This window comes from Humulus lupulus, chromosome 4 (assembly GCF_963169125.1).
Source record: "Humulus lupulus chromosome 4, drHumLupu1.1, whole genome shotgun sequence".
Lineage (NCBI taxonomy): Eukaryota > Viridiplantae > Streptophyta > Magnoliopsida > Rosales > Cannabaceae > Humulus > Humulus lupulus.
In genome coordinates, this window is record NC_084796.1 from 214,930,893 (window position 1) to 214,950,643 (window position 19,751).

General features: G+C 36.2%; 3 protein-coding genes across 3 annotated transcripts; all 3 read right to left on the reverse strand.

The window, feature by feature from the left end:
* Nucleotides 1-20: 20 nt before the first annotated feature.
* On the reverse strand, nucleotides 21-2,614 carry LOC133831197 (expansin-A9-like). Its single transcript, XM_062261401.1, has 3 exons — nucleotides 2,045-2,614; nucleotides 1,055-1,373; nucleotides 21-688 (listed from the first exon to the last, which is right to left on the reverse strand). Exons 1-3 carry the CDS (start codon nucleotides 2,265-2,267, stop codon nucleotides 379-381), a joined length of 852 nt encoding a protein of 283 aa, XP_062117385.1. The 5' UTR covers nucleotides 2,268-2,614; the 3' UTR covers nucleotides 21-378.
* Nucleotides 2,615-2,798: 184 nt separating this feature from the next.
* Nucleotides 2,799-9,434, reverse strand: LOC133831196 (uncharacterized). Its single transcript, XM_062261400.1, has 18 exons — nucleotides 9,189-9,434; nucleotides 8,115-8,366; nucleotides 7,964-8,032; nucleotides 7,763-7,877; nucleotides 7,590-7,695; nucleotides 7,254-7,410; nucleotides 7,073-7,168; nucleotides 6,635-6,683; nucleotides 6,281-6,543; nucleotides 5,828-6,000; nucleotides 5,124-5,244; nucleotides 4,996-5,048; nucleotides 4,769-4,898; nucleotides 4,513-4,658; nucleotides 4,073-4,252; nucleotides 3,721-3,953; nucleotides 3,430-3,572; nucleotides 2,799-3,014 (listed from the first exon to the last, which is right to left on the reverse strand). The coding sequence occupies exons 1-18, from the start codon at nucleotides 9,348-9,350 to the stop codon at nucleotides 2,952-2,954; spliced, it is 2,511 nt and encodes an 836-aa protein (XP_062117384.1). The 5' UTR covers nucleotides 9,351-9,434; the 3' UTR covers nucleotides 2,799-2,951.
* A 3,723-nt stretch (nucleotides 9,435-13,157) lies between these two features.
* LOC133831198 (uncharacterized) lies at nucleotides 13,158-15,788 on the reverse strand. Its single transcript, XM_062261402.1, has 4 exons — nucleotides 15,657-15,788; nucleotides 14,679-15,578; nucleotides 13,521-14,032; nucleotides 13,158-13,436 (listed from the first exon to the last, which is right to left on the reverse strand). Exons 1-4 carry the CDS (start codon nucleotides 15,741-15,743, stop codon nucleotides 13,295-13,297), a joined length of 1,641 nt encoding a protein of 546 aa, XP_062117386.1. The 5' UTR covers nucleotides 15,744-15,788; the 3' UTR covers nucleotides 13,158-13,294.
* Nucleotides 15,789-19,751: the final 3,963 nt, after the last annotated feature.

The window sequence follows — 19,751 nt, forward strand, 5'->3', positions numbered from 1 at the left end:
TACTCTTTCAGCGCTTTTTAAGAAGTTGATTCTTTCACCAGAAAAGCATATTACCCCTTTACATAATACCCAATATATTTATTTATTACACATTGCATGGAACTCTGATTTCTTAAGGTTTATGATACACCTTAACCTACAGAGTAATTCATTCTAGGACAATTACTTCTGCTATTGTTGGGTTACATTGAAATTAAGGTAGAAAAAGTAGAGTGAAAAAAAAAAAACTACTTTAATGAATTGCTTGTACTTACACCGTAGTATAGTCAGACAAACTTTATTTTTATGAAGAGCCTAGATTAGCAGTGATAGCAATCAAACTCAACCAAAGCAGGGTTGAAAATATAAACAAATTGAATAGGTTAGGATTACTTATTTTTACTTGAAGTTCTTTCCTTCGAAAGTCTGGCCAAACTGCCAATTCTTTGGGGCAACATGCCAAGCTGTTGAGTATCTGCCATCACTTGCTCTAACTCTGAAAGTGAGTGATTCACCTACCATCTTCGCACTAGTCACCCATTTCTGGCCCCACTCGCGCGTCATTTGAGTCCATTTGAGATTTTTGTTACCCTTCACTTGCAAGCTCACTATATCCCCAGCTCCAGCCACGTTCCATACTGACACTTCATTGTAGTAAGGATTTCCTGTTATGGTGAATCGAATTCCTCCTTTCTTTTGGCATGGAACCCTGCAAAAACAAAAACCAGTATAGTAACTAAACATCGCATGGTAGCATAACTATATCGGAATAAAAAAATGATTCTCTTTCTCTTGTTTTGGCCTTAAACAATAACTTGGTTTATAAGAATAAACTTGGTGTTATTTTTTCATGATATTAAAGTTCTATTGTCTAATTTTTAGGACATTTCTCTTGTGTTGGTCACAATTTATTGACTAAGCATAATTTTTGACTGAACGATGAACTATGTTAGATGAAAGAAATCTCTTATTTGTATTTTGTTTACCTTTCAATCTGAGTAGAATATGAGTAGAGATGCAATCTATTTGGAACAAGCAAAAAAACACGATGCTCAGTAACAGGGAGAGAAATAACCTGCGGTATTGAACAGGAACAATGCCGGCTGTGTAATCAGCAATCTTAGTAAAGACAGGCTTAGCAATGTCAAAATGGTGACGAGGTGGGTTGCACCATCCTCCATTGTCAGCTGATTGATAGTAATTTGGAGGGCAGTGGTTAGTTGCGGTGACATGAAGAGATGGCTGGCCAGGCTTGCACCATTTGGGGTCGTTTGCACATTTGAGTTCGTAACATGAACCACATGACTGTCCCTTGTTGAACAAAGCTTCACTCAAAGCTACTGTTTCTAAACCGTAACCTTTGTTCACCACATCGTCGTACCCACAAGCTCCCCCTACACTCACAAAGATACACTATCAATGTTAGTACGAAAACTATTGTGATAATCGAAAAACTCCTCGAGTGTCACATTTATATCAACCTTTTGTAATCCATAACATGCAACTGGATAAGCATTAAGCCAATTGGTGTTCTACTAAACGCAGGATAATGTAAATATATCGAGTATACAAATTTGGTTAGAGGCATTAAGCATCCTACTATGTGGAATAAAATATATATAAATATTTTTTTATCTGATAACGGTATAAATTTATTTTTATGTATAAATGTGTTTCTTGAATTTGTCTATATATATTTTCGAAGAAATTAGTGTTTTTTTCAAAAAAATAAACATAAATACGACATTCTACCTTCATACAAAAATACGACCAATTAAGAATCTCTATAAATATACAACTTTGGACTACAAAAATACATTATTTGTAGAAATTCTAAATTACTTGCAAAATAATAGTTACCAGATAGGCAGATAGATAACCAATTATAGTATAAGTATAACATACCAAATTAGTATAAAGCTTAAAAATAAAATGAAAATGTTAAAATTGAGAAGTTTTAAACAGAACCGTATCCTTTCCAAAAAAAAGAAAAGAAACATAACTGTATTTTTCCTAATGAAAAGCTTCTTTAGTTTTTAAGGCACTATGGTTTCAGAGTTCTTACCAAATGTTCCAGAACCACCCTCATAGAAAGTGGCATGGGCATCAATCCAAGGCCCGGGCTTGAACTTGGGCCTGTGGTGCTTTGGTTTTTTTGGGCTAAATCTTCCTCTCCTTGCATGGTGATGTTTATCAGCTTTCCATGCATGGACATTATCAGGCAACAGCACTCCAACAACAAAAAGAAGAAGCAAGAAACTTATGAGAGCTCGCAAAGGCAATGCCATGGCTATTTTGACACGGCCTTGGCTGTTTTGTCTCTCTTACAACACAATTAAATTATTACTTCCACCTAAAAAATAAAGTTACTATCCCATTTATACTTTTCTTGGAAGGGATATTTATGGCACTAGATTTTAGGTATGTTTTCTTATGGTTCTAATTATTATGGGTTGTCTTTAGAGGGTTGAGTTTTTATCTCCCTACCTCTATTTTAAAACCAACAAATTTCTCCGTTGTTATGAATAAACGTTTGCTAATTCAGGCTGTGGCATGCAGTCAATTTTGAAAGCGTTGATTCTCCAACAGTATTAAATCATGAGAGTTCTGTTGTTGCTCTTCTGATGAGCTATTTTCAGCCGTTTATTACACAATTCCCCTCTCCAAAGCTCTTATAGAATCATCAGAGAGGAACATGAACATACCAAATAAAGATCAAGAAAAGCAGACAATTCCATAAATATATATATATATATATAAATAATACTCAAAATGATTAAATAATATAATAGAAAGAAAAACATGGCAAAAAGAGCAAATGGTGGAAACAGATTATTGCGTCATTGGAATCACCACGTTATTACTAATATGATATTATAAAGTCTGTATTTTCACCAATAAGCTTTCAACATCGTCGAATGGTAATAAATTAGAGTGAACAATGGAGAGCAAAGGAAAGAAGATAGTCCTGCTCAATAACGGTATATCAACTGCTTGTATGCATCCTTATGATTCGAGTAGAAGTCAACCTCAGCCTGTAAATGAGAAATAAGTCATAGCTAGCTTAGTCAGTCTCAGAATTCAAGTTCAGTTGTAGAACACTACCTGTTATTTATTCTCATTCTTACTATCTACACTCGTTGGTTTCTAAGCTCCATAAAAGTGCAAATTCAACTTGAAAATATTGTGTGATTTTTGATGGAATCTAAAGTAAGCTTTTTAAACATAGTGACAACAACAAGATGAACATAACCACCATGAAAGGAGGTGAAGATTCGTAGTTATGGCATTTATATGATAGGTAGGTAAGGGCATTTATTAAAAAGTATATTTTTCAGAATATGACATCTTGATAAACACACATGTAGAGGCAGATAAGGCGTTGAGGAAGCACAATTAGCTTCTTAATGTTGACATCTATTAGAATAAGTTGATATTGTAAAGACATACCTTGCGGATTCCTTTAATGGCAACCAGAAGCTTTTCACCAATTAGATCTGTCATGAAATTGTCTTCATTAAGAGCTGCTAAAGATTCTGAAAGTGATTTTGGCAATCTTTTGAGTTCTGGAGCATAGGTAGAAGGGTTTGTATCTGTTTCATAAAGAAAGATCATTAAGATGTTAGCTACATACCTGAATAAACATGAAGAAACCACTTTTACCAATAAAAGTCAGGCAACTAGTTATAGATGTATGTAATTGTGAGGAACCTAGACTAAACATGTGAGAATTGAACTTACCAACAGGTTCTGGGAGGCTAAGATGTTTCCGAAGCCCATCAATGCCAGCAGCAAGTATTGCAGCCAAGCCTATGTGTGGATTTGCACATCCATCAAACGATTTAATCTCAAAGTTGCTCACATAACCATCTGAAATTCCAGGTGGAGATGAAGCTCTCAGTGGGGCTTCTTTGTTCTCCCTTCCCCAGCATTGGTATGCTCCACTCCATGTATTGGGTTGTAATCGATCATAGCTACAGGCCAAAGATGTTCAAATATTAGTGCAATGAAGAAAGAGAGGGAAAGACATGATGTGCATACACACCAAGTATAGACTGCAAAGGCTAAAATACAAATCAGAAGAAACTAGAACCTATTTGGAATTGGTGCTAAAAATGCCAAAATTTGAGGGAGATGATATAAAACACCAGCCATGAATTCCTCTCCAGCTTTGGACATTCCATACCGAGATGATCCCATGAAGACATTTTTTCCATCCTGAAACAAACTTACATGTACATGGGACCCAGAACCAATGTCTTCCATAGAATACCTGGTCCAAGAGAAGCGACCAATCTGTTAAAGTCCAACTTAATTCAGAGAAATTTTTTTTCCATAGACCTAAACCAATTAGAAAGAGTAGGTCTGCTTCCATTAATGAAATACTTGACCAAAATATAACATTGAACAAATTTCTTTCGAGTTGCTTCACAGTTCTACATGTTACTGCACACACACACACACACACACACACACACACATACACATATATATAAATATATATAATCTGTAAGATTGCAAGACAAAACGTACTTGGGCACAAAGGTTGCCAATAATCCATGTTTCCTTGCAATGGCCTTGATAGTTTCACGTGCAAAAACTAGGTTATCAGCAGAAAGGGTGCAAGTTCCATGACCCAGAACCACCTCAAATTGACCCTTCCCAGATTCTGGATGCACCTACGAAAAGGGAAATACCAAATGAGATAAAACATGTTGGTAAAGCTTTAACCGTAACCTTAGTAAATGAAGGCATCGAGGGAATACAGAATCATAATTCTTTCATGTACCTGTTCCACTGGAATATTCAACGAATGGAGGGCAGCCACAAGTTCTTGGAATATAGGGGCAGCGGCATCATAAGATGATGTTGAGCAGTAGGGAGCTGAATCAAATGGCACCCATTCTTCTTTCCCTTCCCTAGGAAAGTTCATTAACAAACACATATTAACAATTTCCAGAAATTCCTTCAAAGCATTCAAGTCATGATATGATCAAGAAACGTAGCATCTCACACCTCAGTACACTCTTCAACAAATAAAACTCATTCTCGAATCCTGCATTCATTACCTGGAAAATTTCCATTTAAGATTTTAAAAAACAAATCTAAGTGCTTTTGTATATAAGCCAAGCTATAAGACATACAAAGTCAAATTCTTCTTTCAGAATTTTTGAAACCCTTCGTAAGGCTTCTCTCGGGCAATATTCCCATGGTTCACCAGGTTTGAGATACATGTCAGCCAAAACCATTTCTTCTCTAGTTTCCCTGTTGAAAAAGATGGTGGCATTTAATAGAAATATTTACGAATATCGCACTTGTGTCAGAGTATGACATGTAAGAAGAATGCAAAATTGATTTGAACAAACCACATGAGAATTGAGACGGCATAATTTTGCATTGTGAATTAAAAATTACAAATTAAATTGACTTTAAGTAAAGCAAATGCTAGCAGAATTACACAAGAAACAATTAATATGCCAAAGCTATAGATTACTGTGGCATGTGAATTTAACAAGTACTAAGTTACTTTTCCATAAAATGAGTCATCCCCTGAAATAGCTCGTTGGTCACAGTTAAGTAAAAAATAAAAACAACAAATTACACCATTTTCACATGCCATCATCTAATTTCCATTCCATTTTGTTGCACATCTAATCAAGTTTTAACCACAAGCAGTCTATTTTAAGACCTTACTCATTTAATAATATCTAAAAACATACAGTATTCAGTTAGTGGCAACCAGATTAACTTTTTTAGTACTGTAAGTACATTTGAACATGCTTAGGACAGATAGGAAAGTTTTAAAATTAAAAAAACCAGAGAAATCTTCCTGAAAGAAATTTTGTACCAGGGAATTATCCTTCTGGTTGACAAATCAGGCACCAATCTGATCTCACCAGTTCCAGTCAGTTTAGACTCTTCAACTGGACCATCAACAAATGAAGGCATTCCCATTGAAGCAAAAGTCAAACCAACACCATTCCTCTGAACCACATCCTGAAAGCGCGCTGAAGGCACAACCTATTACAGTAATGGCAAGATTGCTTATTCAGAAGATAGAAACTTTCTAGTTCATTGACATGATTTTAATGAGAACTTGGACATTAATGGAAAAAATTTAGAGACAAGATTCCATTCCAATTAATAAAATATTTATCTGAATTTAAGTCTACACTTCTCTGGTACCCTAAAAAGTTATTTCTCAAATAGAAAATACAGAATTAGACTTGCTTAACATGAAAGATGATAATAGCAGACTATAAAGCAGAGAACAAAAAATTACAAAATATGCAAAACTCACACGACAACGATGTTGTCCCGAAGCATCAACCCAGAGCATACGAACTAATGTGATGCCACTTAGGGCATTAGTATTTGTAGGTGTAGAAGATATAGTATTTGCTGACCCAAAAGATTTCACAGGTAACTTAAGTTTGTAAAACCGAATGGAGTTTTCAGCAAAGATGTCTTTGGCAGCTTGAACAGCCTCATGAATATCAAGATCTCCATCAAGACAAGCATCACGCAGGACAGAAAAGATGACTTCACGTGATTTTTTAGCACCTACAACGACAAGTGACATTATGAATGATAATCCGTACAGGTAATAATTACCATAACTAATAAAGTAATATAATTATCAAACTCAACACACCTAAGTAATATGTTTCAGGAAATGCGTAGCCATCAGTGCTGAACATAACCTGAAAATTTATGTTGCACATGGTATGCCATCAACTAGTCATTACAACCCACATAATATTGTGGAAGACAATAAGGAGAGAGAGCTGTTGACATTTCCATAATAAAAATCCTCAAGGAAATTGGGAAAAGGAAAACAGTGTACAAATGTACAGTGGCTCAAAAAGAATGCAAGTTACTTAGTTTTCAACTAGATCAATGAATAAAAAATGTGTTTCTACTTTTACTTCCCTAATAGACACTTGAATGATTTCGTAGAATTCACTTTCATAGAAAATTGACATAAATTTATTTTAGAGGAGTTTACATGTTTATATTATAAAAAAAATTCAGTGTCCTAGTGCACATTTCTCAGTTTTTTATTTAACATCTTACACCGAGATGTTAATACCTTATTTATTGGAGCAAGCTCCAAGAGTTCTTTGATTGAAGATATCATCCCTTGGGTGCTAAGCTTAGGAAGAGCCAAACCAAAGTCTAGATACACCTGCAAATGAAAGCAAGTATTCTCAATGAAACATTTTATTTCAAAATTCAGTAAAAGATGTTATTTACAGGAGAAATTGTTTAACCTGAGAATAAACAGAGGCTAAAAATGACGCTTCCTTAGAAAATGGATAGGATGCATGTAATAAAACTATACGGCATTTAGAGAATCTCTTGTCCTCAAGGACATCCCGGAGATGAAGGGGATTGGCGAGCCGCATATCCAGATCTTTGTCTCCAAAACTAGAAATGTACAATTTATCAAAAAATAGGCAGAAGTATAGTCAATAAAACACATTTTAAGCGCCCGAATGCTCTTAATTATATTAAGCATAGAACAAATAGATAGTAACTTGGAAACTTTGGAAATTATTGTTGATTCTCAATAGTGAACCATGGAAAATTTCAACAGCTCCAATTACCCTGTGTGTATCTGCATTGGCAAGTCAAACTGTTGCGCAACCTCCAAACTTTGTGTGAAGATATAATCGATGAACTTTTTATTTGCCACGCGGACAGGCTTACTAGCTGGAAACAAAGAGCTGTTAGCATAGAAGAGATGATCACTGAGAAAGCTTAATCCACCTGTTCTCACCTAGTAAAGTTTCAGTAAGACCTTCCTCGGCATCTATTTTTGAAACATTTGTGTTGATTTCTAGGCCACTGCGGTATGCAGCTATGCTTTTCAAGCCAAAAATCTCACCAGCAACTGTAATAATAAATTAGCTAAGGAAATCACAAGCAAAATTAACTTCTTCTGTTATCTTAGACAAGTTGAGCACCAAAGCAAAGGATATGATTTTAGCTTTTCAACAAATATCTGAGTGAACTTATCCAATGTCCAAGACGTTCCACCGGGCAATTCCTACACAACCCAGAAAAAGAAATAAATAAACATAACAGTGATATTATGACTAAAACCATGATAAACGTTCAAAGTATTTTACTTCATCTAGAATTGTCTCAGCCAGACGTTCAATTCTCAAGATTCTGCCAACAAAAGGTGAAAAGGCTTTATGCCACTCTATTTCATGTTCTTTGTCAAGCTTTACCCCATCATCAATAAGTATGGCCGAGATTTTTGCAGCTTTAAAGCATGTTGAGCTTATGGCCTCCAACCCTTTGACCCTGCGAAATTCTTCGATGCCACGCAATGAATTTTCACATCCATAAAGTTCAGCTATATCCTTCAAATTTCTCTGCCATATAATAACAAGCGAGTTCAAGAAAATCCACGTTTTATTACGTTTCTTTAAAAAGTTACTATGCGAAATTTCTTTTGAATTAGGATTTAATGCGCCACCCCACACACGGTTATACGGGTCGAATCCTAACCAATTGAGCTAGCCTCAATTGGTGCTATGCGAAAAATTAACATCAGTTGTTTTAGTCCAATCAACAGGGAAAAAGAGCATTCTTTTAACAACAAAACTCTGTTTCAACTTCATAAATGTGTTGTTACTTGATGCTAGCTCAAGTAGTTGAGTGTTGTTACTTGTTCGGTTTGCTTTGCTATTTTGTACTATCCAAGCTATTGCTGGTGTTTTTATTTATCTATCTTCTGGTGTCCTCTTTTTGAGGTATCCTTCATCAAAAAGGAAAAAAAATGGTTGAGTCTGTTGTGAGTGTGCAATTCATCTTCAAACCAGGTGTTGACATTACAAAAATGGCAACATTTATTGGAGGAAAAAAAAAACCGAAATATTTACTGTTGTACTTTAAATGCATTAATATAGGCAGTTGTAGACAATCTCTGTCACAGTCGACTACTCGCACTCACAAAAGTCTCGTTTGGCCGTTTCTTTTAACAGTGATCAAAAGAGGACAAATAATTCTTCATATTCGGTCTTTTAAGAATGAAGATAATGCAGAACAAATTACACTACTTTCTTTCAAAGATTGAAAAAAGCTTAGCTTGAATCAAAGTAAAATCAACACTAAAATCCAAGATAAAAAAAGCAGTAACAAGAGATTTGAATTGGCGAGAATATCTATGAAAAAAAGAGAGTAGTGAGCAGTACCTTGACCGAGAGAGAATGAACAGCATGAGTCAAAGCATCGCCATAAGCTTCAGAGAAACCACCGAGGAAAGGAAAGGCGGAGTCAAGAGCCACAATATTGTGTGCGTGACCATCTACGAGCTCCACAGCTTCCACTGCCTTCTTCAACTCTGAGAAATCCATCTCCGTTATCCTTTCTCTCTCTATTTTCCGAGAAAATTGGCTTAGAAAATGGCGCTCTGTCTCCCTCCTATTATATTATATAGTGTCAGGAACTGTACTGATGATCTCTTGTATCTTTCTATCTATCAATCTCCCTAGTCTCTATTCTACCTACCAAGCTCATAGTCAAACTTATTCGTTACGACGGTAAATAGTTCACTTCTTAATGCCCTTAATGGAAAAATGATTTAACAACGACGATCGAGCCTTTGACAATTAATTAGTGGACCTGACCTGATTGGTTATTATTAGGGAAATTTCACTTTTTATCTCTAATAATACTTAATATTACCAAAAAATTCCAACATTAATAATATTTTCAAATTAATGCTAAACTTTCCTCCCATACCCAAAATATCCCTCCCATTATATAAAAAAATCACAAAACCTTCTCTTCCACTCTCCTCCCTCTCTCTCTCTCATTCTCACGAAATCATACACAAAACCTACAATTTTGTATAATTTTCTTGTCAAAATCATTGTTAGCCATCTCCATTGTCTATGTGAAGTCGTTAATATCAAAGACAACATCTATTTTGAGAGTTTTTTGAGGAGAAAAACCATGGGTAATAAGATTTTATATTTTATGTATTGGGTATTATTTGTTTACATTTTTTTGGCTATTTTGAACAGATTTGAGCCTATATTGGTGTATTTTTCGGGATTTTTTGAGAGATTCCGCGATCTGTGTTTTTCTGGGTTTTCTGCAACTTTTTTGCTCGATATCAGCTCGATAACGGTTCGATATGAGCTCGATGGTATGTAGAAGAAGGTCTTGTAAGAGCTCGATGTGAGCTCGATTATAGCTCGATAGGTTTGGGTAGTAGTACTCGATTGTGCTCGATGGAAACTCGATAATGGTTCAATAAGGGTTCGATGGGACCCTACAATATCTGAGCTCGATAGGTTTAGGTTTCTCGATATGTGCTCGATATGAGCTCGATAGGGTTTGATGGAGGGTTTATGTTCGGTTTTGAGAAATTGTAGCTCGATAGTGTTCGATAAGAGCTCGATGCTAACTCGATAAAGCTCGATGTTAGCTCGATAAAGTTCTTTTTTAATGTATTTCTGAAAAAATGACAGTTTTCCTGACAATTTTAATGTTTTTTTTTTCCAACACAGGCTCTATTGTCTACGTTTTTGTATCCTACAATGGTGTTTGGGAATTACAAGGGAACAAGTGGATTTTCAAGGACCCTCAATGCATGGTGATACCGATGGAGGATATTGTAACGTACTTGCAACTTCTTGACATATTGCACAAGGAACTTAAAGTTGATAAACAGATTTATGAGTTGAAATTGGAGGTTCCTTACACTTGTGGCGACCAACCGTTTACACCAGTTCATGTTGAAAGTGATCTTGGTGTCCGTGCATTCTTAGGAGTAACATCTAAAGAAAGGTTGGCCTTGTGTGTCACTCCTGTTAAAAAGATTGTCATTGCAGACCCATATTCCACTCCCAGACCTGAGGGAGCAGCCAGTACTTTAGGATTTCCTATTACTGACCTGAGGGGCAATCAGTATAAGTACAACCCCTATGTGAATGATGATCCGGTAGCTGAACACAATGAGGACTTAGGAGACAATTCAGTGGATGATGATCTATTAGCTGTACATTTGCAAGTAGAAGAAGTACAAGAACAACCAATACGTCATATTGCACGGACGAACCCACCAAGTCAAGGACGTCGAACACCTGGCACCAGCTCTAGTCGTCCTGGTGGAACAGAATATAACTATACAGGGAACATTTCAATAAATTCAACAGAAGATCACAGAAAATGGAGTGCTCCCATGTTTACAAAAGAAGATATCATAGCTTGTAGTCGTTCTGAATCACCCTCATCCGGTGTAGCATTGGGGGAATTACATCTTGGGAAGACATTTGAGAACAAGATGGAATTGAAAACCAAAGCGGCTCTCTTTGCAATGAAGAATAATTTTGAGTTTATGGTAAAGAAGTCTAGTACTGATGTGTTGTATATCACCTGCAAGGATCCTGATTGTGGTTGGAGAATAAGAGGGAAAAAAGTAGTGCGATCGGAGATGTTTGAGATCACTGTTTGTAATAGTGTACATACTTGCTCACTAGAATTGCGACAAAAAGACCACCGTCAAGCAGCACCTTCTGTCATTGGGCACCTTATCAAGAACAAATATGCTACTGATGGCACTAGCTATCCACCAAACAGCATAAAGGAGGATATGAAGAATAATTTTGGGATCGATATGAGTTATATGAAGGCTTGGAGATGCAGAGAGAAGGCACTCGGTTATGTCAGGGGGACACCTGAAGAATCGTACACCAAATTACCTTCTTACCTGTACATGCTGCAGCAAAAGAATCCAGGTACGATTACTGATTTTGTCACAGATGACGGTCGCTTTCTTTACTGTTTCTTCTCACTCGGAGTTTGTAGAAGGGGATTTACATCATGTCGTCCTGTTATATGTGTGGACGGCACTTTCTTGAAGTCAAGGTACGGTGGCCACATGTTGTGTGCTGTCGCATTGGATGCGAATAACCACATTTATCCAATTGCATTCGCGATTGTTGACAGTGAGAATCATGCTTCTTGGAAGTATTTCATGATGAAATTGAAGGAAGCCATTGGAGTTGTTGATAATCTGTCTTTTGTTTCAGACAGGCATGCTAGCATTATTCATGCTCTTGAGTTGGTCTTCCCTGATGCCTACCACGACGCATGCTACCATCACATAAGTATGAATGTAATCGCTAAGTTCAAGACCGATCACTGTCACAAGGAGATGTATAATGCGGCATATGCATTTCGGAAGTCAAAATTTCACAGGTTCTTCAATAATATAAAGCAAATGGATCCTGCCATAGCTCAATATCTCGAGGGTATTGGCTTCGATAAGTGGACTCGTGCATACTTTCCTGGGAATCGATACAATGTAATGACAAGCAACTACGCTGAAAGTTTCAACAACAAAACCAGAGACGCACGAACCTTCCCAGTCACTACTTTTGTGGAATTCATTCGTTTCACAATTCAGTCATGGTTTGCCGCGCGTCGTGAGGAGGTAGAGAAGTGCACATCCAAATTAGCAACAATATATGAGAAAGATGTCTCAGGCATTGCGGATGATGCAAGGTACTTGAAAGTCCATCCTCTTGGACAGTTTGAATTTCATGTGGTAGACCCAGAAGGTGATGGTGAGGTGAATTTGATGACCAAATCATGCTCTTGTGGTCAGTTTCAAATAATGGGTTACCCTTGTGTTCATGGTGTGGCTGCAGCCATGTTGCGCAATGTCAACATTTACTCACTGTGTTCACCATATTACACTACTGAGATGTGGAGAGAGTCTTACAAAGAAACAATTTACCCAACTGGCAACGAGGATGATTGGGAAGTTCCTGAGAACATAGAGAAAATGCAAGTTGGGGTTCCCGTTGAAAAACAACCAGTTGGTCGACCGAAGAAGAGTAAGGTGGGAAGAAGGAAGACAAACCGCACTCCATCGAATGGAGAAATCATTCGTAAAGAGCGCAAGTGTAGCATGTGTGGTGGTCTTGGCCACAACAGGGCTACATGCAAAGCTAGGCTTTAAACTCTTTTTTCCCATTTGAACTTGTTGTATTAATAAACTCTTTTTATTTGATTTTTCTTAAAAGTTATGTTAATGGTTCGATATGAAAATGATATTGCTTGATATTAGCTCGATAACAGCCCATGAAAGTTATAAAAAAATAATAACAGTTAGAAACTGGAGATGTAAAGACCCCGTATACAAGATTATCATGAAGGTAACAAATTTTGATAATTCAATAACAGTTCGATATAGCTTGATATTAGCTCGATAACAGCCCATGAAAGTTATAAAAAAATGTGAACAACAAAATGTACATGTAAAGACCCTGTATATATACAATCATCAAGGTAACAAATTTTGATACCACAAGTCTGTGGTCCACTTGTTCCTGAACACCTCCATATTTTCATCGCAGATAGTTTCCAATGGAAGACCGACCATTAGATGCTCAATATACTTGATAGCATACACACCACAATCCCCGCTGTAAAGAAAAAAGTAAATATTAAGTGCACATTACTATAAATTTAGTTAGAAACAAAATTAGTATGAAGATGATGTTTGTTACCTTCTCTTTGACTGAGGGAGCTCTTGTTTCTGTTTGCGACGCAATGTGAACTGATGCGGCCTATTTCCTGCTGATGGAATCTTCAACATCAAGCTATCAGTAAACAGTTTACTTTGCATTAACAGAGAAGGTAGCATAAAGCACCATGGACTCATAATATCCTCAAGCTTTGCGTCACTAATCACCGAGTTGTCTGAATCGTAAACAGTCAGAGTCCAACTAGAAATGGAAGCCTCAATGGCAAACCAATGTTGTTGTCCATAGTTCTGGCACCAATATACATCCTCAACTCCTCCCCAAGATGCCAGAAACTGCTGCTCGATGCCGGTCAACATGGACATAATGTCAGCATCCCAATAATACTTTGTTTTGTCGGCTGTTTTCTTGAACTGATCATATTGGGCAGGTATCACTTGTGAGAAATAACTGTTCATCACAACTGCATTCTGTCGATATATATTGGGAAAATACTTGCGACGCATACGAAGCATGTGTTCTGCCGCATCAATATGCTGCAAAAGAGAGTACGATAAAAAAATTAGCAAAAACCATAATAAATTGCTGCTGTCGAGCTCCATCGAGCTCACATCGAACTCGTATCGAGCTCACATCGAGCCAGTCTAAAACAGTAAAAAAACAACCTACTTTAACATCCCTATCGAACTACCATCGAACTACTATCGAACTCATATCGAGCTCACATCGAGCAAGCATGAAACAGTAAAGACAACCTATTTTAACGTCCCTATCGAGCTCCATCGAGCTCACATCGAGCCACTTTGTTAAGGGAATTTTCACTATCGAACTCATATCGAACTCACATCGAGCCCACATCGAGCTACCCTATTTTTAAGGGAAATTTCACTATCGAACTCACATCGAACTTTTACCATTCCCTATCGAACTACTATCGAACTCATATCGAGCTCACATCGAGCCAGTCTAAAACAGTAAAAAAAACCTATTTTAACATACATATCGAACTACTATCGAACTCATATCCATCTCACATCGAGCCAGTATAAAACAGTAAAAAAAACAACCTATTTTAACATCCCTATCGAACTACCTATCGAGCTCCATCGAGCTCACATTGAGTCAGTAAAAACAAAACATGTAAAATTGAAAACAGTCCATAACTAGGTATAAATGGCTTACCCCATCATTGAGCCAGGATTGGGGTGTCTTCAACATCAGAAACCACGCTGGACCATGACTCCCAGTCTTTACATCCCGCGGGGTCTTGTTGGGCATGTCTCCAAGAAGCCACTTGCACATTGTCCTATACTGTTTGAGATCTGGCTTCTTGAGAGGGTCCAGCACATGTGTAGCCTCGTCTGCTGGTGCAGCTGCAGCAGTGCGAGGTCTTTTCCTCGTGGGATCCGTATAGTCCTCAAACCAATCTGGCTTGCGTCTTTGGCGTCTAGCCCTTTGAAACTGAACCCCAGCAACATCCTCAGGGTTGACAATAACGACTCCCGGAGTCTCAGCATCAGGTGTCACAATGATGGTAGGAGGCGTCGTTGGATCATCAACATAGTCTAGCGGAATATCCAATGACTCTGACTCTGAATCTTCATTGGAGCCCCTCGGTTTCTCCTTAACAAATGTCAGGATCTGACTGAGTACGTCCAAGATCACTGACTGGTTCTTCAAGAGGGTCTCCTGTCGACCCTCGACTCTGTCCAACCGCTCAATCAAGTCGGCCAGCTCAGGGGCTGAGGTTGAGGCTGAGGCTGGTGTTGGGGTTGGTGTTGGGGCTGACGCTGAGGTTGGGGCTGATGTTGGGGCACAGGTTGAGGCTGGGGCTGAGGCTGGGGCAATAGGAGGGGTGGGACCTGCAACATCCTCCCCCGGGGCAGCATCAACAAATATCTTGGCTGCCTCAGCAGCCTGAGAAACTTTCTCTGCCATTTTCTCAAAAGTCGCATCCTCCTCCTCATCAGTCTCCGAGGGATCCTGGCCAAGCCCAGGATAAAGGGGAAGATCTCCCTCAGTCAAAGACAAGTAATAGTCTTTTTCTGCTGGCCGAGGCTTCAACATCGGAAGAACAATTAACTGCAAACAACATAAAACATTTGGTTAACTCAAATAATGATAAAAGATAAGCATATAGATAAAAAAAACATAACTTACATTCTTCTTCAATAATATCGGTGCGATGACGGACTTGGTGAAATCCTTGTTCCTCCGATGCGACCAACTAAGCATCCTCGGGAACATGTTTCCCGAGCTCACAACAAGCTCCACCGCAAGCTGTTGGATAGCCTCATATGCTCAGTACTGTAAGGCGGGGGCATAACCATACATACTGTATTTGGACTCTTGCTGCACCTTGGCATCCTTCTTGGCATCATAGTTGGCCTTTTGCTTCACCATGTCCTTCTTACAAGAATGCAATAGCCTCCTATAAGAGTACTTCCCCCATGGATAGCTGAAGAAGTACTCTACATTCTCAACAATTTTTAGAATATCTCGCCAAATGTGCAGCTTGCCCTCAATGGCATTCAGAACCCCCTCAACAAACAGACATAGACCAAGCTTGTACACATCTTCCACAACCGTACAAGTCTTGAAAGCATGGTCCACCTGTGACAGCTTTACTTTCTCAGCATCGTTGAAATACTCCTTTATCAACCGGTCGCTGAGATTACGCCCTTCCAACTCTTCTGGTGACGGGAAGGCACTGAAATCCAACCCCGTCACCAGGGCAAACTCTCCCATGCCGAATCTACAAGACTTCGACCCCAAGAAAAAATGCACCTCATCTTCGTTGTTGCTGGCGATTTTCCTCAGCAACAGTTGATGCACCAAGACTCCGGAGAAATTAAACTCTGAAGCCAAAAAGAATTGCTTGAAAGGGGATTCCTTAGCCCTTTCAAGCAGCCCGAGCTCCAAAAACCTGGTCTTAATGTGATTTAAAGTACTACTACCCCGATATGTCACTCGACCAGGAAAGTGATCACTGAACGGAACAAGCAACTTAGGCATCTGTAACAACACATGAAAAAAAATTGGTAAGAAAACAGAATAAATTTTTTTTCATAAAAACACTGAAATAAGTTGTCATCGAGCTCTATCGATCTCTATCGAGCTATAATCGAGCTGCAACATACCCTATCGAGCAACTATCGAGAAACTATCGAGTTCCATCGAGCAATATCAACAACCTAAATTTATCGAGCCTATCGAGCCAGTGTCGAGCCTATCGAGCTAAGAAAAATCTGTCTACATAAATAACCATCGAGCTACAGTATAGTCTAATATCGAACCATTATCGAACCTATCGAGCCCTTGTAATATATACCACATATCCATCGAGCTTATATCGAGCTCCTATCGAGCTTCTATCGAGCCTACTATCGAACCATAATCGATCCTATCGAGTTAGTTTCATAAATTGCCATAGATCTATCGAGCTCCTATCGATCCATCATCGAACTGTTCAAACTACCCCTATCGAGCCTACTATCGAACCATAATCGAACTTATCGAGCCACTGGTTCAAACCCAGAAAAAATTTCCCACAAAATCGGACAACCCATTCCACAAATCACAGATTCAACAACAATACAAAGCAAATATGGACTTAGGTTCAAGATTTTACCTTTGTTTTTTAAACTTTGAAGGAAATATGCTCCATGGGTCACGGGTTTGACAGAAAAATGGGAGTTTGCAGTGGGTCTCGAGATCGACGGAGAAATGGGAGAAGGTGGGGGCTCGACGGAGATGCGGGCTCGACGGAGATGGGGGCTCGACGGCTCGACGGAGGTGGGGGTTTGATGGTTTTTGGGGGATTTTTGTGAGACTGAGAGAGAGAGAAACCGAGACTGAGAGAGAGAAGGCTGAGGTTGAATGGGAAGGGTATTTTGGGTATGAGATAAAAGTTTAGCATTAATTTAAAAATATTGTTAGTGTTGGGATTTTTTGGTAATATTAGGTATTATTAGACATAAATAATGAAATTTCCCTATTATTATTACTTCTTCCTATGCTACATATTATTTTACACATAAACATTAATCACCCAATTAAAAAATTATATAGTCTTATTTTAAACAAAATTTAAAATTAAAAAAAATTGTATGTATTATTATATATATATCATCTATATAATAAATTTGCAGATAAAAAAAATTATTGATTTTAACAATTTTTTTAAAGTTAATTTTAATAAAATATTTTTATATTTAATGGTAATTTATAAATATTATTTAAATTTAAATAAAATAAAATAAATAATTTAAAAAAATTAAAATAATATATTTTTAAGATATTTTATAATGATAATTATTTAAAAATAATAAATAATTAAATAAATTCAATAAGATATATTTTTTAAATATTTTACCATGATAATTATTTAAAAATAATAAAATCATACGTTTTATAATTTAAATAAAATTTAATTAAATTTAAGCTCACTTATTAGAATAATATCATATTAAATATATAATATAATCTATTATGAATTACCAACAAATTATTTTTTAAAAAAATAATAAAAAACTTAAATTTAAAATATATTTATAATATTTAATATTATATTACACATATAATATATAATTTCTTATTGTTACTCTCAAATTCAAAAATTAAAACAAATATAACTTAAAAATTTTTTTTTTTTAATTAAAACAGAATATTTATTTAACATTAATATAAATTTAATAAAAATAATTAATACATTTTATAAATGAAACTATAGAAAGATGTATAGCATATTACTTGCATCAAGGATTTACAAAATTATATAATAAATTATAATGGAAATTCGTGACTTGGGCGTTATGATCTTTCTTCCCTTGTCATTTAATTCGATGAATGCAGAAGAAATAGACTTATCCCACTCTAATTCACCATTGACATCAGAAATATTTAATACCACGTCGTATCTTTTGTCAAAGTATATGATATTTATTTGGGTATTTTTATTGGGAATATGCTATTTTGGGAGGACTTAAAATAGGCACAATCTCCAATCTCTTTGTTTCGGAAGGAGGATGTTTCGACTATATTTTATTGTGTAATTAATCTGTTTTAATATTTTGTGTATGGTAATCCAAAATTGTAAATTGTTCAAATTTTATATGTTTTTATGATGAAAACATTTTATAAATATGTTTCATATTATTTCATTTAAATTATTCTTAGATGTAAAAAATATTTATAAAGTTTTAGAAAATTATAATTTTGAACTAATTTACTTTATACAAGGTATAAATTTTGTAATTGATTAAATTATAAGACACTAAGTTGATTTCATAACAAACAATAATGTACTAAAATCGTGTTGTCTCTATTTAATTTTATTGACATTTTTTTCACACTTTCTTCTACTTTTTTTCCCCTATATAGATATTATTATTTCTATTAATGCCAAACTTTGAAAAGCAAAGTTTATAACAACAATGTTACAAAATCGGTGTAAGCGTTTGATGCCCATGTGAACAATGACTCCATATGTCATAGAACAGAGACTCATGCTTCAAATTCCTTCAATTTCCTCAATTGGTCCATGTGAGAATGATAAAATGGCATATATAACAGTAAGAGCAAGATTGGTTGTAAAAGAATTTAACAGATCCATAAATGAATATAATAAAAGCGATTCAATGGAAGTCTTATAAATAGTGAGTTGCCAAACATGTATAGATAAAGGACATAGAAAAACAGAATGAATAATGCCATCATAGAACCCTCCACAATGCAAGCAAACAGAAAGACTAGAGACGTAATGTTTTTTTTTTTTTTGGTAGTGGAAAAACAGTGGGTGTTCATAGTTCCATGGAGAAACAAATTCAATCTTTAGATCAAACGAATTCAAAACTAATTCAAAACAATTGTTAAGCAAGCACTAGTAACAAGGGAGATATCATATTAAGAAGAATTTAAAAATAATGAATAATAATTTATTTATTTAAAAATTACTAATAACTCCCTAACAATTATATTTTAAGGAATAGTCTGCCTCACTATTTGTTATATTATTTTATATAATATAATGTTAGTTTAAATAATGTGACAAAATGAGTTTGTCACACTTTGTAAAATAATATTGAGAGTTACAAATAAATTGGACAAATGTGTGTGTCCAAGTTTGTAACATGCTTTTGGGAGTTACATATCTTACAAAATTAGTAACTATTTTGTAACTACCAAAAGATCAACCATATAATATGTAGATTGAGAGTTACATATTTCTAAAATTAGATTTCATGAGTCATTATG